This window comes from Archocentrus centrarchus, chromosome 6 (genome assembly GCF_007364275.1).
Source record: "Archocentrus centrarchus isolate MPI-CPG fArcCen1 chromosome 6, fArcCen1, whole genome shotgun sequence".
Classification (NCBI taxonomy): domain Eukaryota; kingdom Metazoa; phylum Chordata; class Actinopteri; order Cichliformes; family Cichlidae; genus Archocentrus; species Archocentrus centrarchus.
This window is the reverse complement of record NC_044351.1, coordinates 9,757,853-9,781,453: the sequence shown is the minus strand read 5'-3', so window position 1 is coordinate 9,781,453 and position 23,601 is coordinate 9,757,853. Positions and strand designations below refer to the sequence as shown.

Below are 23,601 nucleotides of genomic sequence, written 5' to 3'. Positions count from 1 at the left end.
GTTGGTGCACTGATGTAATGGCTGCCGCCATGCTGCTGCTGCCTTGGCAGGGGAGGAGAGCTCGTCAGCACAGTCCTACTAATTCACCCCACCCCCACCCACCAGCACCTCCACCCCATCCTGAATCAAGGGTACATCAGCTATCATTAACGCGGGGGGGGGGGGGGGGGGGGGGGGGGGGCATTTCTCTGACTGCAGAGACACATCATGGCAAGTGGAAAGATGTCGATAAGAATTTCTGGAGCTACATAGAACATGTGTACATGTTTATCACAGTCTCTGTGCTAAACCCCACAAACCTGTCAGCATGTGTCCACCTGCAGAGCTGCTGCACGACTGCGTGATATACATTCAAAAAATGTAAACCACTTCAGAGCCAGTAGAAAAAATATCCTGAAAGGTTTATGAGATGATTTTAAAGTGTAAAAATGTATTCCTGAAAAGCTACTTTTTTATTATTATTTAAGGTCATCCTATAAATCTTCCTCCAATGAACTGATGATCACATCATTTATTTACTCCCACCATCTGAAAATGGGAACATTTTTTCATTTTGTTGCCTTTGACCTTCACTCACTGCTTAAGGCACAAAAACTTGGTTCTCGTCAGGAAACCCTGTTTTAACTCAAATTCTACAACATTTAAAAGTGGTCACAAAGCTCTATGTTTTCTAGGTTTCCAGGACGCTGAGCTTCACCCCAGCTGAAAGTGACGACACACACATGCACTTTACATTCGCCTCTTTATGGACCCTTTTTAGAGGGTCCATAAAGAGGCCTGACTTTTAAACATTAGATTTTATATCTGGTTGCTTTGGGGCAAAAGGCAGCCTCAGATCTTTTTATTGCAAATTGCCAAATAATCTTTTTCATTATCAGAAATCAGCTGAACTGGCTACAGCAAAACACACACATTATGTCATGATTGGCAACATTTTATAATAACGATCAGTAATAAATGTTAAACTGATAATTAACTAAATTTTAGTAGATATTTATACTGTTAAGAAACAACGAATGTCTCAGCGACCTCGGTGTCCTTTGGCATCAGCCTCCGAGCCGTGTGTCACACCACTGAGAGGGGGCTCAGCTGTAATTTGGCGTGTTTTAATCCAAAGCACTTTTTTTTTTTTCATTTTTTCTTTCTAAAAACTAATCAAGTGGTCTTTGTGCTGAAGCATGAGCAAACGAATAGAGAAAGTGAAATTTAACAAGTAAAAACAAAACAGGACACAAAGGTTTTACCAACGATGGCTATTATAAAGTATTTCCATTATGGAAAATTTTGACAATTTGTGTTTTACAGCAAAAGAATATAACGTATAAAATCCCAGCAGAAATCACAAAGCCCAGTACAAACACTGAATCCATGAGGATTTCTCTGAAAGACACATTTATCAACCAGCAATTTCTGCCTTTTACCCGTCTAATGGAACATGAGCTGGGACTGTTTCTGTGGTGCTCAGCAGCGAGCACACAGGATACAGCCTCATTACCTGTTACCACTACAACACAGCAGGACACTTTACTGTGATCTAATCAAGAGTCATAAAATTATTATATTATTATTGTTGTTGATTTTTTTTTTAAGGTATGTTGTGCTAGGGACACACAAATCAAAATGGTGTGAGTGGCACTTTGCTGCTAAAACAGCACTGAAAATGAAATTCATCTGCATGTTCAGAGGGTTAAAAGGGAGCGCTGCCAGTTTTAAGAATCTTCTTTAATGCACTCCAGTCTTTTCTGAACATGGTGGCACTTCTGTAGGCTCAGAAAACAAGAAGAAACACTCTGAGCTGGGAAGCCACAGCAGCGACTTCATCACAGATAATAAAAAGGCTGCTGACTTTGACTCAAACTGTGACATGTTCCACGGGATTGTTTTTATTCTAGGACAATGTAGTGCATATAAAATCTGTTTTACTTTCTACTTTGGTTTAGTCCTGTTTATTATTATCTCTGTGAGGAAAGACAATTCTTGCACTGCAGTGTAAAAATCATGAGTTAATCCAGTTTCAGGAAAGGTCAGACAGGTATTGACTGGAAGTGCTCTGTGACACAGAAATAATATATGAATTATTGAGATGGGTGGCCTTCACTACCACATGAACTGCTTCTCTGTTCTTAAAAAGGGGCTTTTTAAGTTTTACAAATGTTATGAATATATTACTACCTATGTTGTTTGTTTGTTGTTGTTTGTTTGTTTTTATTTTAGCTCATTTGACCGTATAGGAAATGGACTCGCACACATCTACAAAACTGTAAAGAGGAAAAACTTGATTTTGCTGCATATTTTGATGTCTGTATGCACCAATAACTTCAAATCGAGCTGGTGCATTTTGTTTTGAAAATCACAATGTAATTAAAGTGAGTGTGTCTTTTGTGTAGAAAAAGAAACCGCAAGCAAATATATCAAAATCGACAAACAAGCACATAAAGCACCGACTACTGTCGCCTTTAGGACAACCTATACACGGCCTGAGAGTGTCTGCGACAGCAGTAAGCCAGCGTCCCAAACGCGGTGAAGCCTCGCACGCTTTAATCTTCTAATTTGCTGCTGCCGCCTAGTGTCCCTGCAAAGTCACTGCGACCAAGAGGTCGCTGCATCGAAAAGAAAAACGGATTCCACTGCTAAACTAATGTGCTCTCCTCACTTCCTACTGCTGAAATACCAAGAAGTCCCACGAAGAATTATTGTATTTTTCCACATTTTTAATTTCTATTTTCAATTCACTTTATTTTCACTTACAAATGGCTTTCAGAATTTTTTTTAAATAAAACAATACACTAAACTAATTGTTTAGTTTTGGATTCGATTTTATTAAATTACATTAATTTTATTGTGTTTAAATAATATATGCATTTGTATTTGCCGGAGACAAGATTTAGGATGTTCAATCCATTTCTGTTTTTATTTTTATTTTAGTTATTTTGTGAGTATTCTGTTGTTGTTGTTTTTTCGGTTAGTGAGTATTTTATTTTTATAATTTTTTATTATTTATTGTTTGGGGTTTTTTTTCAGCTTTTCAAATTTCAGCCTGCGACTGTTTGCACCAGCAGCCAAAGGTTTTGAATTCGGGGCTCTGTTGGTTTTCCTGACTTCCTGGCCAGGAAAATAAATCAAGTGAGGCTCAGTTCGCAGGCGGCGGAGTCGACGTTTTCATAAGCAAAGATGGTGCGTATGAATGAAATATAATATTTTCTGGTCAGTTTAACATTATATAGCAAACCTGAAGCTTGACTAAATGATACAGTACATTTATATGTATTATATTTATTCAAAAAATCCCGAAAGAGGGTTCATTTACTCCCGTAATGCTAACGTTAGCTGGCTAACTTTTGACTGCACTGTGAGTAAGCAAAACTTCACTGCTAGCGTTAGCTGCACAGTGTTCAAAGAAGTGGCCCTCGCATCGCATATACTCAGCGCCGACTGCTTCGTTAAGTAGTTACTTTGCTCCCATTGAATGTTATAAATACACGATGAGTTGATTATTTGTTGGCTGATTAGAGTTAGAAGGCTAACGCTCAGGAGCTAGGCTGAATTAGCATCATTGAAACCGGCGATGGAGGTCTGATCTCTTTACTTTCGTTTTCCCTCAGCTCACCGGCCTTTCGGCTAAAGACTAATAACTTTGTGATAAAATGTGTAACTGCAAAGACTGTAATGATTCTCGTACAGTAAATGTTTTCGTAAATGTTGCTTAGCTCTGTCTGTCAGCCTCCATTAAATTATAAATAGCTCATTTTTTGTGTGATGGGGACGATGCAGTTCAACACTGTGCAGGAACGTGAGGGTGGAACGTCACTCTTGTCCCTAGCTTAGCTTTTTCATATGCGCATTAATTACAACAGAAACAGTAAAATACCCGAAATCAGACGCTTCAATTGATGAGGCAAAAATACAGAAGATTACAAACTAAAATGCCCACAGTTGTTTGGTTTTTTTTTAACCAGTCCTTAATTGTGTTTGTTTAAACATAAAAACGTGTTATATCTGTTCTTATTTGACTTTATGGTTAATTAAAATCCAATTTGGTGTTTTAAAGTTCACCCTGCGCCTCGTGATTATGCTGCTGTCTGATCTTAAGCCGATGTTAAAGCTGGTGTGATGGGTTGTGTTTAGAGCCGGAACAGTGATGCGCGTTTGTAAATAATTTAATCGTGGTGGTAATTTAAAACCTCAGTCTGGAAAAGTCTACGCTGTTGTGTAGTTGCAGCTTCCTGTCCTTGAGAAACTGTAGGTAACTGAGAAAACGGCTTATAATGCAAGACAACTATGTAAGTTCAGGTCCTGTACGGGATATTTTATTAATGGTGCTTTTAAATAACAGCTGGTTTGTTTGTTTGTTTTCTTTAGTTCCGCAATCAGTACGACAACGATGTGACCGTATGGAGCCCACAGGTCAGTCACACGTCTTTCCTGACGAAATGCATCATTCCTAACACTTCGTAGCATGATATGTAAAACAATCATGTCCGTCTGTACACAGGGCCGTATTCATCAAATCGAGTATGCCATGGAGGCTGTGAAACAAGGGTCTGCAACTGTAGGACTGAAATCCAGAACACATGCAGTCCTGGTGGCACTAAAGGTAGAGTCCTGCAGTGTTTTGTTGGTGATCTCATTATGCTGGGCTTTTTTTATGTCTTGGAGAATTGCCAGAAAATTTGTTCCTGATGTAGCAAAATAGTGTGCAGATCTTTTTTTGTTATACTAATACTGTTACCCAGTATCTGCATGACTGTACTGTCTGAATGTTTTGTGGGTCGGTAATATGTTTCTGAGTGTCTCTAAACTCTCATTAAAATGAATTTCCCTTTTGTCATCTTGCTGCCTTGTCTTAATTTTTTTTCTTCTTTGAAGAAAACTGTGGTCTGTCTCTTTTAATTGGACCTTTTGAAATATAGAATAACACAGTGCAACAGGGTATTGGCGTCAAAGTACAAATAGCTGAATATGTACAACTGATGTTTCTTGTTTTTCTTGCAGAGAGCCCAGTCTGAACTGGCGGCCCACCAGAAAAAGATCCTCCATGTCGACAACCACATCGGCATCTCCATTGCTGGACTGACGGCGGATGCCAGGCTACTCTGGTAGGTCACAGCAAATTGATGGTGCAGAGTAAGTTGTTTGTGATTACAGCCCATAATATTCTTTACATGCAATTCCTACACCTCCTCTTCCACAGTAACTTCATGCGTCAGGAGTGCCTGGACTCAAGATTTGTCTTCGACAGGCCCCTCCCCACATCACGTCTTGTCGCCCTTATTGGCAGCAGTATCCTCTCTGCTATTGTTCTCAGTCATACGTAGCATGAAAACTAATGTATATTATAGGACCCGTTTCCTCTGTGAATAAAAGAAACTGAACTGTTTTCTAGTGGGCTTTGTCTGAAATTTTAAAATAAGTGTGAAATTCATGATCCTTGACTTACTGCAGAAACCCAAATCCCAACACAGAGGTATGGGAGAAGACCCTACGGTGTTGGACTCCTTATTGCTGGCTATGATGTGAGTTTGTTTCATACTTGCTGTTTGTTAAATATCTGCCTGGATTTACACATGTATAGCATTATCTGCAGCTGAAGGAGCAATGGTGTCAGTGCTGGTGATAGTTATTTGTTCTGTGCCGTGCAGGACATGGGACCTCACATCTTCCAGACCTGCCCATCAGCAAACTACTTTGACTGTAAAGCCATGTCCATCGGAGCGCGTTCCCAGTCTGCACGCACCTACCTGGAGAGGTGCATGGAAAATTTCTCTGACTGTAAGATGCAGTTTTGACTTTTCAGCTTTTTAAATGCACATTTACATTTGAAGGAAAAAGCTTTGTTCCACAAACTGTTGTATTTGTATTTTTAAATAATGTAAATTGGCCATGAGGTAATTGCAGAGTCCTTGAGGCAGTTTGGGACATGTTTAAATATTTAGTCAGTTCAGCTTCACAGTATAAACATGGAAAGTCATGCTGACATGGGTTTTGCTGTCAGGTAATCTGAATGAACTGGTCCAGCATGGCCTCCGTGCTCTCAGAGAAACCCTCCCTGCCGAGCAGGACCTCACTACCAAGGTACCCCAGCTCCCTCCACACCCATCTGTCACCTTCCTGTCACTCAGCTTGCACAAGTCTTCCCTTAAACAAGACATGATCTTGTGCGGCACAGAGGCAGTTTCTTAGGATTGTGTCCTTTTCTTTCAGAATGTTTCCATTGGCATTGTGGGGAAAGACATGGAGTTCACCATTTATGATGATGATGATGTTGCCCCATTCCTGGAAGGGCTAGAGGAGAGGCCACAAAGAAGGGTACTGCAAAGGTTTATCCTGTCCAGCTCTGGAGAAGCATTTCCATGTCATTTCATTACTGTAGTATCTAAAAACAAAATCATTTCAAAAATGTGTTTTAGGTTGCCCAGCCTGCAGATGAACCTGCTCCTGCCGAGGGCCCTGATGAGCCAATGGAGCACTGAGGCAGCACGGCAAACAGCAATCTGCTTCCTGTAGATCCCACACCACCAACGTGACACTTAATGCAAGTCAACAGAGAAATTCTTAGATGGAGAAGTTGATGTGACGTGCCACTTGCTAAACTGTTAATCCAAAATATTCTCTGCTAACATCAACCAATGTGTTGTTGCTTTTGTATGGTTCAATTGTACCATTATACAAGTAATAAATCTTTTTTGTTTGTTTTCGAGTGCTGCTGCTGCTCCTCTCTGTATCATTAGCTGACTCACAGCACATATCAGTGCCTAGATTTTAACGTTGCAAGCATCACAGAAGAGTCGGACTCTGTTATAAAGTGGAATTTATCAAGCTACAAGGCAACAACCACAGCACACAGAAAAGAGTGTATGAACCTTCTTCAGTTTTAAACACTGATAAGCATTCTCAGCTTCTTTTTTCCTGATAGGTTCAAAAATTAAAGGTCTGTGGTTTAGGCAGCATTTCTTCATATTAAATACTGTAAGAAGAAGATGACTCCATTAACTTTGAGCTGTTAAAAAGGGGCAACACTTGACTAAAGTGTTGCCGCTTTTTAACAGTGTAATTTATTGTATCTGCTCACACAAATCCAAGAGCCCAGAATGGAAAATTCTCATTTAGAATGACCACAGTTTAACGTTAGTGTTTTATTGCTGACAAAGGTGAGAAAAGGCACAGCTATCCCAATAAATTACACTAGGCATTAAGAAGATTCGGCATCCATCAGTTGCATAATTCTTACCCGTTTTGGGTCTGATTCAGTCTTACTTGCTCTTGTTTTTTAAATTTTAAAATACTAGATGCAAATAATGTTAGATCACCCCAGAGGAACAGAAACTGACACCTGCTTAGATGAAAGTTTTGATATACCAAAAATGATAAGGCAGCGCCTCAGTGACAGATCTAATTAGTAATGGTTTTTGCGTGCAGACTGTCCACCTTTTCAGCAAATCACATAAAATCTTAACCTGGAGAAGTTCTGGAAGCATTTTATGTTATAAAGTACGATAAAAACCTGATGAATTTCTACATGCAGACTGATGATAACTGGATTAGATAATGAGCATTTTATAAACTGATGTTATTGATATAAAACTGTCCTGTTCACATCTTTTCTCATTTATTCACTTCAAGTAAAGTTAAACAAGGCTGGAGAAACTGTCATGCTATCACCAGCTGTCATGCTACTGCCAATCTGATGAGAACAGACTCACAACACCCATCTACCCCGACAAACCAGGCCCAAGTTTACTGTGTATGCGTCACGTCAGTCAGTTTACATCTTTCTTTGCCCTCCTCCTTTTGTTTCTCCGTCTGACCGAGCTGCAGGCCGTTTGTGAGTCTGCCGGTTGCGTGAGGTCCTCGATCTTCTCCTGTTCCGCTACAGATGTCATCCTCAGCGTGAGCTCCAGCTCTTTCAGGACTCCAACCAGGTCCTCCTCTGGGACACTCAGATCAATCTGACCCCCTCCCTTCTTGTGTTCATACACGTCTTCCTCCTCATTTATCCCTAAATTTCTCTCTAACCCTACATCTTCTCTGCTCTCTGCTGTCGAATCAGATTCTTTCACAGCTTCTTTGCTCAGATCTTCTGCTCTCTCAGCCTCGTCTCCACTCGTCACATCTTCGGGAAGGTTTTCGACCAGGTCGGCACCATCGGCATCTGTCCTCTCTGCCTCTGCCTGCGGACTGTGGTGCTGCTGCTCGCAACAACAGTGGGAATGTTCCCAGTATGTGTGAGACTCCTCGGGATAATCTGCGGAAAGTTTAGAGAAATTTATCCCCCCATTAATTCACCACAATTATTTTGAAATAGGTGTCTATTTGACTGTTAATGTGAATCAAAAACACAATCTGATCTGAGACCTTGTAATTACCAGCAATTAGAACAGGATTATCAATATTTGTCTAGCTTGTCTTCAGTATTGCACCTTTACTTTATGTCCAGAATTTTATTAAAACATTCATTTTAAGTGAAGAAGAAAAAAAACTGCAGTAAAATTGTGAACTATTTGTTCTGATTTCCTGACATGCAAGAACTCACAGCTCTCCGTGCCAGTAGAGTATAAAATGAAAGCTGAAAGAGAATTTGTGACTGAAAAACAGTATCCTTGGAAATCATTAAAAAAAAAAAAAAAAACCTTTTTATAATTGGATGATTTCCCATTTACAGGCATGCTCCTTGGGACAGTGCTGCACTCCACTCAGCACAAATATGTGCATGCACTTCACCTCAAACTCCTCACACAGAACTCTGCACCAACATTGAGGAACAAATTCGTGGTGTGTAACAATGTTGCCTTCAGGCTTTGTAGCTGTGGACTCTTCAACAGGAAACTGCTGTTTGGTCACTGATATTCCTCCATGTTTAGGTCAGGAGAGTCTGACACTGATGTGCATGTTTGCTTTCTGCACAAGTTTGCAGTCCATAGTGAAATCATACATGAACACTAACAAGTGGTCAGAACATTTCAGAGACTGATCTGAAAACAGCCACTATGATGGAAGTGATCCTTAGAGCCACAAGGAGACAGCCTCGATGGGACCAAATTTTAATTGGGTATAATGTATAATCGGCTGTGTAAGTACTCGCACTCGAAAGCCAAAAGCCAAACATTTTCGTGTGGATATCATCTCTTTACCTTCCCAGTCATCCTGGGGCTTCTTCTCTGGAGCCATTCCCTCCACCAGCTGACCCTCCTGCATCATCTGAGTTATCGCCGTCAGCTGCTGCAGGAGACTCTCCTCCTGATCTGCCATCACACCCTTCACCCTGCAGACAGAAAACAGAAAAGTAAACTTTTTAGACCTTTAATAAACATATTTAAAAGCCTGTTCCCATCACTTTTGATATTTTTCATCCCAGTGGTATAAAGTTCATTTAGATAATGCTACAAACTAACAGTCCAAAAAAGAGAACGAGTCATCGGTAAACGGCGCACACCCACCTGTCAGGACTGTGGTGGGCATTGGAAACGATCTTCTCCATCACCATCTCTGTCTCCCTGAGCTTCTCCTGCAGCTGGGCCAGCTGGAAATCAGCTAGAGGGGGAAAGAGTCACAGTTTGTTTGCATAATGCAGACAATATAGGCCAATGCACTGAAGCGTAGGCAGTTAGAATCATTTGGAACATGTACAGTTTTTAGGTTAATCCACCAAAGATGAACGAGCATGTCAGATGTAGATGTTTCTGAGTGTGAGTGACTTAATGCCTGCAAAACAGCTTTTATTAATGAATGAAATGTTCCCTTGATGCTGAAGAAGTGGAAAACCATCTTCCATAAAGAGGAATTTCTGTTTCGGCAACTTTATTAATATCACACACTGGCACATAAAATGAGAATGATCATTATGAGTGCTGATCAGATAATAATGACCATGACAGTGATAAAATTTGCAGACTCCTGCAGTGCTTTCATCAGAAAGTGACACAGGATTCATTTAGCAGGTGCCTTAGTTACACACAAAAAAAATGTGGAAGCGATTAAAAGTTGCTGAATGAGAGTCAATAAAACTTACTGATCTTTCTCTTGAGGTTTTCTGTGCGTGATGGAGGAAACCTCGCCTCTGATGGTTTGCTGTTCCCTTTAGATGTGATCTAATAGAGAGAGAATAACAGGATTAAAACTCTTAAAGATCACCACAACAAATCCCACAATCCCACAGGTGGAGTGTCTGAGTTCAAACACATGCTTGCTCAGAAGAATGTAAACACTTTTTATTTCTTTATGTTTTAAATACTTTAGCTTTGGCTTGGGCCATTTAATGTAAATTATGCAGGAAGTTAATTACAGCTGCTACATGAAAACATTTTATTTATTTATTTATTTTTTTTACTTGAGTAAAGGTTTTTAAGCACATTTCATACCATTTCTTCTCACTAACTGCTAGTATTATACCTTAAACAGTATGTAGAGGATGTAAAGTAAGATCCCAAAGCCATACACAGGGATGATCTGTCCTGCCAGGTTGGATTTGCCTCCAGCTCCTGCCCCTGTTCCTGCACCCTTGGCCCTGCCTGTGGCCTCAGGGTTGTGGGCCCTGGAGGTGCCAGACCCCACGGCCCTCTGGCCTCGGCTCTCTGGAGCCGTCTGGCGGTGCATCATTGGAGGGAAACGTCCTGAACCTGCAGTTTGGGAGCCAAGTGAAGAGGAGAATGAACCTGGGAGTCACTGCCACAGGAAGTATCTTACTCATACTGTTAAAAGGTATTTTTTGTGTATTAATGCATTTTTTTATTTGACCAGGCCAGTGCTTACTGAATAAATATGTCAGGCTTTGCCTAGGTTTCATCTGTCTGTCTGTGCAGATGTGTTGACAGATTCATACATGTTTCCAATTATAACCCATATATATATATATATATATATATATATATATATATATATATATATATATATATATATATATAAAACGTAGTACATACACGCGCCAATAGTATAATGTAATTGTGTATCAGTGTGTTTGGCGCCCTCGCCAGGGAGGAAAATGCTACTACAAGGGAATTTATAGAAAAAAATAATGCAGAACACATATTTTGGATTAAAATACTAACAAAAAAACCCCACTATATAACAATTTAAACATTTAATAAATTAAGAGCCTCCGATATTTATCTAAAAAGCAACCACATGGCCAACAAAGGCCAACTGAACAGTGAAGAAATCCCGTGAAATGCGACGTACCCTCCGGCCGCTCGGCAGCATCCTTCCTCCCCCGGGATAACAACATTTTCGGGAGCAGCAACGCGACACACAGCACGAGGCACGTCGCGAGGGTCACCTTCTGAAACGCTGACATCGCCATACCGACAGGTGAGCAGTCACCTTCCTGACAAAAAAATGAAAACGACGATATGTGTCAGATTTGCGGTGAGAAAGCGGAGGAGACTGGAATCGGGTGAACTTCCTTGTTGGCTGGAGGAGCGGAAGTGCCCGGGAGATGTAGTTATAAAGTTTGACCGCTGGGTGGCGCCGAAGGATCGCATGCGTATTTTTAATGTGCCTGGCTGGGAATTCAAATAATTTTTTTTGTTTAGCATTTTACATTATGAGGTGGCAGGGGACATGCCTCGCCCCGAAAATTGTATTTGCATTCCCGACCCCTGTAAAAACATGAAAGAATTTCTTATAAAATCCGTTTTTAATGCTCCAAACATCAAATTATAGATTTCTGGGAACTGAATAATAATAATAAATTATTAATCATTAAAACTAATGAATTTCTCAAGCAAAGCTATAAGGTGCGTCACAGAACAACAACAACAAAAAGCATTTGGAAATACAGTTAAAAACGGGAAAGGTAGAAATAGGTAGTCAGTAAAACATTAAAAAGGCATTATAAAACAAAGGCCAGTGTATACAGGTATTGTTTCTTGAACTGACTGAGCTAATCTAATGGAAAAAGGAAGCTTGTACCACAGCATTGGACTGCCACAGTGATAGCATGGTCCTCCTTTGTTTTAAGCTTGGACTATGAAAACTGCAGCAGTGCTTTGATCTGAGGGGTCTGGGTGCACAATAAGGGGTTAAGAGCACTGAGATATAAAGTGAAGCCATACCACGCAGTCATTAAAAAGTATTCAATAAAACCAAATTTGATTGGATCGGATTTTGGGGGGGACAAATGGGAAGTCCATGGAAATGTTTGATGGGTCCTAGCCAACATCAAACATTTTTCTTTTAGTAATAACACACACACACACACACACACCTGTTGTCTCTCTTCCTGCTGTTGTACTCCTTAAAGATGCAGTAGGCAGAAATTTAGAGATCACAAAAGTGCATTTGTTAAAATAAATCCTCACTGACTTTAAGGTATTTCTCGATTAACACACTTGGACATACGAGTGTGATTTTTTCCAATTTCTGTCTAACATGAGTGTGATGCTCAGTTTTCACTGAAGCAGAAAAATGCTGTGTACATGTTTTATACTGTCTTGAGACTTTGAAAATGAACAATTTGCATATTCATGGGCTGGAAGGAGCAGATTTGATTTAAAGATTTTGTATTGGATTTTTTTTTTTTTTAAATGAGACAAGTTATTACTCTGTACATTTGAAGGGAATCTCTAAACAGTTATCTTCTTCCAGTGCTGCATCTTTACCCACGGGTTATGGCAATCTCGCTACATAAAAAATGAGCACACAAACTGAAATTAAAATCCAGTTTAATTAGTCAAGAAAACAACAGCTTGCGAGCAGAATGAGAACAAAACTAGAGTGGGCTCAAAGTCCCAGTCAAGGCTTCGGAGTAGAGAGGCGGAGAGATGGAGCTGGTACTCCAGTTGCTGAACAGAGCCAAACAACATTTGCTAAAGTTTCCGTTTGTTTTGGGGCTTCCTTCGAGCCAGCTGGGTGGGGTTCACCACAAAAGACACTTCAGTGACTGCCAGAGACAATCTGACAATCAGAGGGAGCTTTGTATTTTTCTTTGATGGATGACTTGGTTGATGCTATGTGTGGCCTGACTGGCTTCATTCCACCCATCTAGTGTTTCACATTTGGTGAAGTAGACTATGAATTATTTGCAAACACTAGTTCACTCTTTTTCTGTTCACAGTCCACATCAGCTCCTCTGGAAAATATCTTCTGATAGTTTCACTACCCCATTTTCACTTCCCAGTTGATCTCAAGTCCATCTGATCAGAAATGTCAGCTTTAAGGGAAATAATCACGCAGCTCTGCAATAAAGAGTTCAAAAGCTGGGCTGCTGGAAATGCGTTCAATCTTTTTTTCTTTTTTATCCCCATATAGTTCAGTTTGAAACAAGAAGCTGATGAGGTGTGCGCTGCTGTGAGTTTCATAGTCCAGCTGGCTCACAGTGGTCCTTTTTTTCTGATCTGCAAAGAGAGATGGAAATATAAAATATCTCAGGGTGAGGTTTGAGGGCTTCAATAAAAATAATATCATCAGCTTCATGTGTCCACTAATTGCAGTGTAATACCAAAAACGTTGTGCGTCTTGAAATAAATTGTGGTTTGTATTATGAATAGACAAGAGAAAATCATATTTTTCAGTTTTAGAAAAACACGCAAAATGCCTGATTTATTTCATACTCAGTTTTCATAGTGAAAGGGAATATGACCCTTTTACATGCAAAGGAAAACACAACAGTGAATTTTTAATTAGCAGCAAGATTTTAAAGACTGAAGTGGGAACCAGTGAGCACAGATCAGAGGCCTGCACTACAAAGTGAGTTCAGCATCCCCCAACACATCTTTCTGTTATCTGGATTCACTTACCCTCACATTTGCAGTGAGGATAAGTGGACACACAATGCTGGTTATCAACTCATTAAGTTAACCCAGGGTTTCCCTCGCATGTTCACTTGAAAGAGGTGGTGTTGGCGGCATCTGACAGTCATAATTTTGGATAAGTATAATGGCAGCAGAGCAGCTAATTTTATTAAGAATGATAAACTATGCAATGGGAAAAATATGAAGAGGCTGCATACATAATACTGACTGAAAGCAATAAAGCTGTTGCAGACAAAGTATAGGTATGAGAGGAAAAGGACTTTACCGTAGTTTAGCATTATGAATTATGAATGTGTGCACGCTTTAAGCAGTTTGGTCATCAAAACTGAAAAAGAGCTGCTTTATTAATCATTTTTAGCCTATCTGAAGTCAAGAAAGGCAGCTGGCAAAAATGCTGACTCTGTAAGTCCACAGACTTATCAATATCACAACTCTCCTTTGGGATTAATAAAGTATCTATCTAAATCTTCACAATAAAAGATCGCTGGTGCTGGTTGTCATTCATTTTTATGCTACTTTGAATCTATATTTCAACCACTTGCACAAAGGTGGAAAAACACACGACATATGCAGAGGTCCAGTGGTCACATTTATGAAAAGTCAAAAGTTTAAATGAATCCAAAAAAAAACAAAAAAAAAAAACAATCCAACATCAACACAGCTACTTGGGTCTCAAGAGAACATTTATAAAGAGTTACCACATTATGAAGCCAAAAAGCTTTCACTGTATCCATTTTATCAAAATTACATAGTTGGAGCCGCATATCTAAAGTAGACTCCCTTTAGAGCACTCCAAACAAAATATGCAGCATATGACAAACATCTGTCTGCATCTGCAGTAAAGTTACCTCATTTTTAACCTGAGTTAACGATACACTCGCCTAAATGCTCCAGAGTTAATGTCCCTGAATACATAAAGATTTTTCTTATTTGAAAGGAAAAATGACATCTACAAAGCTTAAGGTTTTTTTACAGCGTGAACTTTGAAAGACCCGAAAATGTACAAATTCTCAGCTGCCAGTGTCCGAGTGTGCAGCGTGCTGGTGTGTACTTTATGAACTGTAGTAGTACAATTAGTATCATAATGATATGTTGGGCTGCTGGTGGCTTTGTGGACTGTTTCTGACCCTGAAAACTTTCATTGGTCCCACTGCCCTCACAACCAACCAGTGCTCACACACACACTCATATATGGGCTCAGAAGAGGCAGTGCCCAGGATGTACTCCTGCAGGCTTTATGAGTCTACAGTTAACAACTTTAAAGAGTTTTATCCTTTGTTGAACCACAGCGGCAGTGATGGAGCATTTAGTGTCATGTTTGCAAAGCGGAGTTACGAGGTTGCGGTGCAGAGAACATCTCCGACCACAGTGAATGTGTCGTCCCATCGTAACACTCCTGTTGTTATAGTATATTAAATAAAAACATCAGGGAATACATCTCTGTGCTTTTATTCACTCCATATCTCTGACAGTGGGGAAAAAAAAAATACTTGCAATCTTGAAAGCTTTGTCCAGAGTTTTGATGGCTGGAATAAACATTTTGCTTTCTTTAAGACCCCTGAACCTTGCGCAAAGTACACACTGTACTAATTATTTCTATGTGAATCGTGAAATGTGATCTGGAAGCCCAAATTTCTTCAAGTAAAACAGACTCCTTTAATTTTACTACTGGTAAATTTTACAAAAGCAAACATATTAATCTCACTATAGTAGCCAGGGAAATACTCTTTAGGGACCACTTTAAAGCGATATCAAGGCCGCATGGACGACAATTATTAATAAGCTACTTCAAAGAAAAAGGCCTCCTCAGAACTGCAATAAGCCTATAAATCAGTCCTATGCTGATTTATACTTTGATATAGTGGGTATAGTCAGTGGTAAAGGAATCTATTGGCAAAGCATCAGCTGATACAAAAGCACATCCAATAGTGTATGTATATATATATATATATATATATATATATATATATATATATATATATATATATTTGGCCGGTACATTTGGCTGATGATTCAATACAAGCAGATTTTTTTATGCCACCGTGACAGCTGAAATGAAAGTTACAGCTCTCTCACCATTCATTTAAATGGGAGAGGTGATACCAAAACTGGTTTCACACATGGATTTCATTTTGGGAGAATCGGTTTGTGATAGTTTCAGCTGTCCCTTCTTACATGTAGGTCACAGCAGGACATGGTCCACTTGAGAGGCATTTGCAGTGCTGGAAATGCTAATAAATGGGAGAGGGCACTCCCATGCTTGCCAGGATAGAAAGTGCAGGATACATTGAAAATAACACCCAGTCAGAAGCCCTGGACAGTGTAACCTTATGTAGACTTTGTTTAAGTCAGGTTAACGTTTTCACCTTCGTCTGTTAACTCCCAGAAAAGTTCAGGTCTGCTCTGCATGTCTGAAAATGGCTCAAGACGGCTGTCAAGTGCCAAGATTTGCTTCTAGAAGGACTGGTATGGATTTTGTAACATTTTCAGTCAGATTAATATATGCGTGAGATATTCACGCCTGTATCACTGAATGTCCCGTAATGCAGATAACATGGAAACATTTCCTTACAGGAACTCTAACTTTGCAACTTCTTGTTGGGACTCTCATGTCCACATTTGGTCATATTTGGGATGACCTGGAGCACTCACTTTTATACCTTCCCGTTATTTCAGTGCATGGTTTAGTTCAAGCTGTCTGGAACATAATTCACTGTCATCAGAATATTACCTCTTACTGAGGCTGCCTCTCGGTGCTGCCATTAAGGTGGCCTCCTTCATAGTCCAGCTGGCACAGGATCATGTTGTTCTTGAGGAAAAACTTGTCTCCTACACAAAATCTGCGGAGAGAAATCAAAATATGTAACTGGGTCTTGGTTCTTGCTAGAGTTGAAGTGGATGATGAGGTCCCAGAGGAGCATTTGAGGCATATTTTCAGCATACATCTGTAGCTATGGTACTGAGAAAATTAATCTTGCATGATTGCTGCCTGATTAACTATCTGAGTGATATATAAAGTCTTTAACCCCTCCAAGTTTTTTAAGTAAAGTGGATTTCATCACATTCTGATTACAGTGCACTGGTAATATGCTCTTAATGACCAGTGAGCTCACCAGTACATCTCCTAGATAAGTCAACTGAATTTGATCTCCCTGGCTAATTGCTCCCCTAATCTTACCTCTGGCGGCAGAGCTGACAGGCGAAGCAGTCTAAATGGTAGACGTTGTCTCTGGCTCTCATCACCATCTCAAAGGCAGGGATCAGCTTACTGCAGGCTGCACAGTTCCCCGTCACCCCAAAGAGCCTGCAGAGGGAGAGAGGGCAACAAGCAGGCCTGTAATCTGGACACACACAGATACATTTCAGCCAAGAGCTGCAGAAGGAACAAAACACTGAAATAAAGGACAAAAAGTAGCCTGTGTGTCCCAGTGAGCGTCACAGATGATGCTCAAGCGTCGTTTGCAAATAATCACTTCAATTACTGGTTTATAGTGGTGAACTGCACTGCATTTCCTGCGTGATTATTGATGGCTGTTTCCACTCCTACTAATGCAGAGCCCACATTATTTATATATAAGTGCAGCCAAGTGTGAAAAACCATTCAAATCAAGCCTCTAGTAGTAATTATGAGGAGATGATAGCATGAGCTTCTCATAATAAGATCTGGAGCCATGTCATTAAACTATGGCTGCAACTAACCATTAAGTTTATTATCGACCAATCTGCAGAGTCGACAGTCAAAAAGCTGAATTATGAATAAAAAAGCAGGAAAAGCTCAAATTTTGGCAGAAAAAGTTTAATGTTTTTACTTGTCAAATAGCATATACGACTAATTGATCCAGCTTTGCTGCCAAAATCAGTGCAAAAGACAACATGTGGACAGATGACGAGAAAACAGTGGTATGTAATGCAGCACACATCCTCCAGTAAGTCATTATTAGCCATTCAGAGAACTGTGTATCAGTGATACATTGAAAACCTCTTCTCTTCTGATGCGTTCCTTCATCATTTCCTGGTAACTAATCCAAATATTGTTTACTGTATTGTAGTATTAACAATTCCTTTTTATATGGTTCAGTTCATCAACAGCTGGCTATAAATGTGTGATAGCGGGCCAGTTTTTATTTGGTGCGATCTTAATGTCCAACCAGCTAACCATCTGGGTTTATGATTAGGGTGGGGTTTTATTTTAGCCACATGCTTAACAGACAAATTTCCTGAAACAACTATGAAGTCTCATACATTCTGACATTACAGTTTTTCTGTTAAAAGCCTTTCATTTGGATGCTTCAAACAGAGAACTGTTCTATAAATATAGAACCTAAACCCCTACATAGGTCACCAACAAGCTGGGGAATGTTATGAGGTTAAAGGCTCAGCACTGCAGTTAGCAAGCCTGGAATAAAGTGAGTACACTCCATTGTTTTCACAACGTTGCTCTGCCAACACTGTGTGAAGGCAGGGTTACAGCTCTCCATCTATTCTCCTTAAACATCTGTTATTCCTGCACAAATCTCTTTTTTTTTTTTTCCGCATGTGCGAATGTTCAGAATATCAAATGTAAAACTTTTCATAAACTGGGTTTGAGTTGTATCACTAATGCATTACATCAACTGCTGATAGAGAGCAGCAAAATAGAGATTAGCTGATATGAAAATGTCACGATTCATATGAAATGCCAGTTACTTTAAGAGGCAAGTGGTTGAGAGTCAATTTATTACTCTCTTCTGAAACCAAAAATTTATCTGGCAACTTTTGAACCTTGTCCTCAAACTACCTGAGAACAAACTGTGCTGCTTTAAAAGCTTTGTGCCGGCCAGCTGCAGATGGCCTCACCGCTCATTCACCTCTAACAAAACGAACAAATAGATCCCCGAGAGCCCGGCACACATGAAGACAAGTGGCCGCCGCTGATTTCCATATTCCATTAAAGGCCAAATAGAAAAAGGCGTTTTGGAGAAACCCTTATGAAAAAAGGTCATCCATGTAATAAGGGAGAAAAGCGCTGAGCAGCCTCGGATGTCAAATGGAAAACGTCATCAAATGAGTGACCAACACGAGAACAAAAGCGAGTCCTAATTAACGGAATGTTCTGATCTAACGAGCCTGAGTCAGACACCTGGTGGGTTTTTTCCTTCTCCTTAACGAGGCTACGAAGCTCAATGCTAATTCTCTACAAATGGTCCAATTAAAAGAAATCACATGGTTTTAATCCCGCTCTTCAAAGGCTTTTGGTCTGCACCCTTGCAATGATGAGGAAAACAGGAGGCAATCTAGCCAATTTAACTGTCAAAAGGGGTTTTGGTCTCTTAAGTGCAGTGCAGCTAATGAGCGACTTAGCTCCAACCAAATCCAGCTGGATTGTACATGAGACTAACACATGAGTTCAGCTATGTGGCTGAGATATCAGGAGTTCTCCTGCTGACCTGACACCAGACATCATTATTTTTAGGCCAGAAAAATCAGGGGTATGAGACTAGACTTGTATATAAAAGGTCTTACCAAGATGGTTTGGTTTATAGCTTGAAGATTGTCAAGGTGGAAACCCATTTGAGCTCCAAGTACATGTAAAGCATACCTACCTGTATATTCATTCTATGCCAAATCACAGTCACAAAAGGTGACGAATGACTTCAGTCTAAATTATTTCAGAAAGGAGCTGCTTAAACAACCTAAAAAATGATTATGACTTGTTCTAAGTGGGCTCAGTTTTAGGCAGATCCCAGATGACTATGAGCATTCTGTTTTCTTGACTTGTAATGTGCTCAAACATTTGGCATTTTGGGAATTCTTAACCTTTGGCCTGAAATAAAGAAAATATGCCGCTGGAGTAGCATCAACTTTTTTTAAAGCTGGATTTGATTTGATGGCTCAGATATCGGGGACGCCTTGCCTGGTGTTTTATGGCAGAAAATGTTTAAATGACTGAGCACCACAATCACGAAGTGGCCAAAACCTAAAGCATACCCCGCTTTAAAGTCAAGTGTACTCTAAATAAGGCAAGAAATTGGTAAATTAATATCATGCTGTAATAAAGAAAACTTGAAGCAAGTATTTGAGACCTTGAACTCACTAGGAAAATGTTTACTGAGCTAAAAGAAAATCTGAGAAGTAGTGTCATTTTCCTCATAGACTTTTATAAAACTGGACTTCTTTTTGTAACCGCAGGAGTCGCTCCCTGCTGGTGGTTAGAATTAATGCAGGTTTAAGGCCCCTGACTTGACTTCACTTTTCAGACCAGCAGCCCGTGGTGCTGCACAAAGCTGAAAATACCTGAGCGCAAAAGCAACAATGTTCCATCCTACTGGGGTTACGTACCAGACTATTTTAGACTATTACCAACACAAACTTGATGAAACTTACTCATAAACTTACTCAGGGCATGATCACATATAATTGACTTCAAAACTGCAGACTGCTGTCTCCAATTACATGTCTTCTTTAGAGGAAATTCACCATTATCAAATCTTCATGTCTGTTTCTGTCATTTCTCTATGCCAGCTTTACCTCTCTTTTTTCCTTCACAGTGAAAGTGGTACAAAAGATGATTTTAAAAAGTTAAGAAACCAGAGAAGCACAAACTTCACTTTTCTGGCTTCAGTTTGCATTTCTCTGACAAAGGAAAGTCTGTTGTTTCTTATACTGTATACTTGATGCTTATGTCTGTCTAAATTTACTACATACAATTGTTGTTGTTTGTGCCCTTGAACCCTTGAACCTCAAAACTAGTTATTATTTGGAGACTGTAACGGCCAACCAGTAACCCTGCAGGACAAATGCTTTCACAAGCAAAATCAGAAAAGTCTTTGTCAACAAAAGACTTTAATGCTGAGTCGAAATATCGCAACTCAGAACGTTCTCTCTCAAAACGTGGAACATCCAAACATTGGCAAAAGATGTTTGGGTAGTCTTAATTTATTCACTGAGGTGCTGACAAGTCTGGGGCAATAAAAAATGGGCACTTGATTGTCTTTGTGGGCCACTCGCTTCAGTTTGATCTTTTAATACTGTGGTACCATTCTCTGACTAAAACACTCTTGTGGGAGCTGTACCTCAGGTAGTCTCTGCGGCAGAGGATAAGGTTGGCCCGGGTGTAGAGGGTGGAGCCCACCCGGCCCAGGCGGCAGTCACAGCAGGCGCACTTCAGACAATCCTCATGCCAGTACCTGTCTAACGCCTGAAGCATGAAACGGTCCCGTATCTTTCCATTACAGCCGGCACAGCCCCTCGGCTTCTCTCTGGACTGGAGGGACACGAGAGACACACCTGGCAGGAAAAAGGTCAATAAACAGACAGCAGGACAGGCAGACACAGAGATAGAGGAGATTTCATTTCAGTTTTCTGTCAGGGATGAGCAACAAAGAGTAAACCTTAATAAGCTTTTTCCATCAAAAACTGGGGGAACAGGAGTTTATCTCTGGTCTATTGATTTAATTTTAGTGTATTTTATTTTATTGCTGCACAGTGGAACATACAACACATACTGTAACCTTTTTAAAAAATATAATAGAGCAAACATGTATGTATAGTGTACAACTTCAATAGGTGAGTCTATGGGAAATTTTTAGTTTTTTAAATGTTTTATGACACTGTGAGAAATGTGTTGATTCAATACTATAGACTGAAGAAACCTAAGGCATGTAATTGGATTAACGCCTCTATGAATCAGTCAATATAATAAAAATAGACCTGATATGGTAAAATAGTTGTTTTGGGTTGCACAAGTGTGCCCGTTAAAGTGGAAGTATTGAGTAGCAGTTTAAACAAGGAAACGTGTACTCACTCTCCTCCTTGTCCAGCACCATCCTTCAGGAAAACGACAATAATCCAACAACAGGAGAAATACCACCCCTTGTTCTTCTGCGTGGAAGATACACCACGAAGAGGCCTAAACGCGCTGTTTGAACGGAGAGTCGCTCAAACTTCAGCTCCGCTCTTCATAGTCCCCGAAGAGAGCCAAGAGAAACAGCCGTAGAGTCGCTTTCTTTTCTCTCGTGCGTAAAAATAGCCCGTGGATGGATGAAAACAGCGTCCCGGAGTATCACCTTGCCAGCAGCAGAGATGTCCTCAAATCAACAGTGGCTGAGCATTATCTTGGCTGATGTCAGTGCGTAAGTATTTCTCTATCTGCACAGGCTGCGGCTGTTCCCCTCAAATGAGCTCTTCTGCACAGAGCGAGCCTCCCACTATCTCTCTCTCTCTCTCTCTCTCTCTCTCTCTCTCTCTCTCTCTCTCTCTCTCTCTCTCTCTCTCTCTCTCTCTGCAAAAAACACAGTCAATTTTTTTTTTTTTTTTTTTTTAACGCTGCGTGCTAATTATATAAAGTCATTATGTTCAGATCTGATAGTAACCGCCCCCTCCCTCTCTGAATCAATTATTCAATACACAGTCACACACCAGGACAGCCCGGGCCTGAGGTGTTTTAAAATGAGCTTATTCAACTCCAAGGACACCAATTATCTCCAGGGCGCCCTGTAGTCAAAGCTGTGGCTTTTCAGCACGACAGATGCAGAGCCTTTTTGCGCGCACGTGCACAGGCGCGCGCGTGTGTTTAGCGTGTTCATCCTTTATTTATGCTCTTAGGATTTTTTAAGTGATAATAGATTAGCTCAGAGTAAGAATATACCGTATTACAGATACCATGACAGGTATTCACAGGACTGCATAGAGTCCTGCGAAAACTTTCTTTTTCGCATGAAAGGCCATCATAGAAATGTTATAGCTGTACAGGTGATTAAACCTCCATAGCGTAGCAGATAGTAAAAAAGATACTCTGAGTTAACTACATTATTCTGGATGGCCTTGAACATGGAAATATGGAATAAAAAACATTATTAAACTGCTAAAAACCCAATATCATTTCTACTGCAGATTTTTAGTAATGCTTTAGAGATTGTAGGGTTAGTGGGGGCGATGCCAATATAGATCACATAAAAAATAGATTGTCCATACCTTTAGTCTTCCATGAATGTGAGCATAGAAGATGGAAACCAATAAAAGAGCAATAAAGTAGCTGAAAACTCAATAATAGACCAATTGCATACCGTAAGATCCTGTGGGAAAATTAAGAAGTTAATAGTACACCACAAAAAGCATACAGCTTGATAGATTCACTTCATGATCACACATTTGGTCCCTGTGAGAATATGATGAGAATATGTGACATAAAAACACTAAAAACAATGGTGTGCCTACTAAAGGGTTTAGGCCTTTAGTAGGCACACCTAGATCTACATGCATTTTTTTTTTGTTTGTTTGTTTTGTTTTTTTAAAGGATGTCAGCTCTGTAAAGTTGCTAAAACTTACTATAAGCCTGGTACTGCAAGACCATTTTGAAATATTAAGGAGAAACCATAAAAATATACAGCACCTAAAGGTCACAATGACCTAATTAGTAAACCTATTACTACAGGTCATTATAGGATTATTAGGTGATAAGCAGTGGTTTCCAAACTGGTGGAGCATAGAGCCACTGTATGCAGAAAAATGCTGCGTGGTGCATAATTATGATTCATGTAGTAGTATTAATGAAATAAAGTGCTCAGATCCTATCTAGGCTATGATACTAATGCATCAAATCATTTTTTCAGCTTCTGGAGAATGGCTTTTGCTATAGACCTCTGACTTCCTGAGTATAATAGAAATATCATAAGCATACAGTCACGTCTTCATAGGAATCTGTGCAGTTCTGTGAAAAACAAAGTACACCTTTACCTGCAGGAATCAGATGCTGCTCTACAAAAGCCAAAGATTTGGCTTTTTTCTGGTCTGGAGCATTCAGGTGTAAACACAGGGCCAAGGAGGAAAGACATCAGCAATGATCTTAGAGAAGCAACTGGTGCTGTCCATCAGTCTG

General features: G+C 40.0%; 3 protein-coding genes across 3 annotated transcripts; 1 reads left to right on the top strand and 2 right to left on the bottom strand.

The window, feature by feature from the left end:
* The first annotated feature begins 3,064 nt into the window (after positions 1-3,064).
* Positions 3,065-6,697, top strand: psma1 (proteasome 20S subunit alpha 1). Its single transcript, XM_030731394.1, has 10 exons — positions 3,065-3,174; positions 4,360-4,404; positions 4,493-4,594; positions 4,993-5,096; positions 5,192-5,280; positions 5,443-5,513; positions 5,640-5,769; positions 5,993-6,072; positions 6,202-6,306; positions 6,408-6,697. Exons 1-10 carry the CDS (start codon positions 3,172-3,174, stop codon positions 6,468-6,470), a joined length of 792 nt encoding a protein of 263 aa, XP_030587254.1. The 5' UTR covers positions 3,065-3,171; the 3' UTR covers positions 6,471-6,697.
* Positions 6,698-6,902: 205 nt separating this feature from the next.
* ric3b (RIC3 acetylcholine receptor chaperone b) lies at positions 6,903-11,401 on the bottom strand. The gene is made up of 6 exons (XM_030732121.1): positions 11,173-11,401; positions 10,387-10,613; positions 10,007-10,085; positions 9,435-9,528; positions 9,129-9,259; positions 6,903-8,242 (listed from the first exon to the last, which is right to left on the bottom strand). Exons 1-6 carry the CDS (start codon positions 11,291-11,293, stop codon positions 7,758-7,760), a joined length of 1,137 nt encoding a protein of 378 aa, XP_030587981.1. The 5' UTR covers positions 11,294-11,401; the 3' UTR covers positions 6,903-7,757.
* A 1,255-nt stretch (positions 11,402-12,656) lies between these two features.
* LOC115781615 (rhombotin-1-like) lies at positions 12,657-21,897 on the bottom strand. The gene is made up of 5 exons (XM_030731368.1): positions 21,529-21,897; positions 20,798-21,011; positions 16,924-17,049; positions 16,477-16,585; positions 12,657-13,328 (listed from the first exon to the last, which is right to left on the bottom strand). Exons 1-4 carry the CDS (start codon positions 21,548-21,550, stop codon positions 16,480-16,482), a joined length of 468 nt encoding a protein of 155 aa, XP_030587228.1. The 5' UTR covers positions 21,551-21,897; the 3' UTR covers positions 12,657-13,328; positions 16,477-16,479.
* Positions 21,898-23,601: the final 1,704 nt, after the last annotated feature.

What these genes read in the sequence shown, in the direction of transcription:
- LOC115781615 (XM_030731368.1), bottom strand. Translation starts at nt 21,550, where the DNA reads ATGGTGCTGGACAAGGAGGAGA. An exon ending in TGCCGCAGAGACTACCTGAG is followed by an intron (nt 17,050 to 20,797) that starts GTACAGCTCCCA and finishes CTCCCTCTGCAG; the next exon opens with GCTCTTTGGGGTGACGGGGA. An exon ending in TGTCAGCTCTGCCGCCAGAG is followed by an intron (nt 16,586 to 16,923) that starts GTAAGATTAGGG and finishes TTCTCTCCGCAG; the next exon opens with ATTTTGTGTAGGAGACAAGT.
- psma1 (XM_030731394.1), top strand. An exon ending in TGACCGTATGGAGCCCACAG is followed by an intron (nt 4,405 to 4,492) that starts GTCAGTCACACG and finishes GTCTGTACACAG; the next exon opens with GGCCGTATTCATCAAATCGA. An exon ending in TGTCGCCCTTATTGGCAGCA is followed by an intron (nt 5,281 to 5,442) that starts GTATCCTCTCTG and finishes GACTTACTGCAG; the next exon opens with AAACCCAAATCCCAACACAG.
- ric3b (XM_030732121.1), bottom strand. Translation starts at nt 11,293, where the DNA reads ATGGCGATGTCAGCGTTTCAGAAGGTGACCCTCGCGACGTGCCTCGTG. An exon ending in TGCTGCCGAGCGGCCGGAGG is followed by an intron (nt 10,614 to 11,172) that starts GTACGTCGCATT and finishes CCCAAACTGCAG; the next exon opens with GTTCAGGACGTTTCCCTCCA. An exon ending in AAACCTCAAGAGAAAGATCA is followed by an intron (nt 9,529 to 10,006) that starts GTAAGTTTTATT and finishes TTCCCCCTCTAG; the next exon opens with CTGATTTCCAGCTGGCCCAG.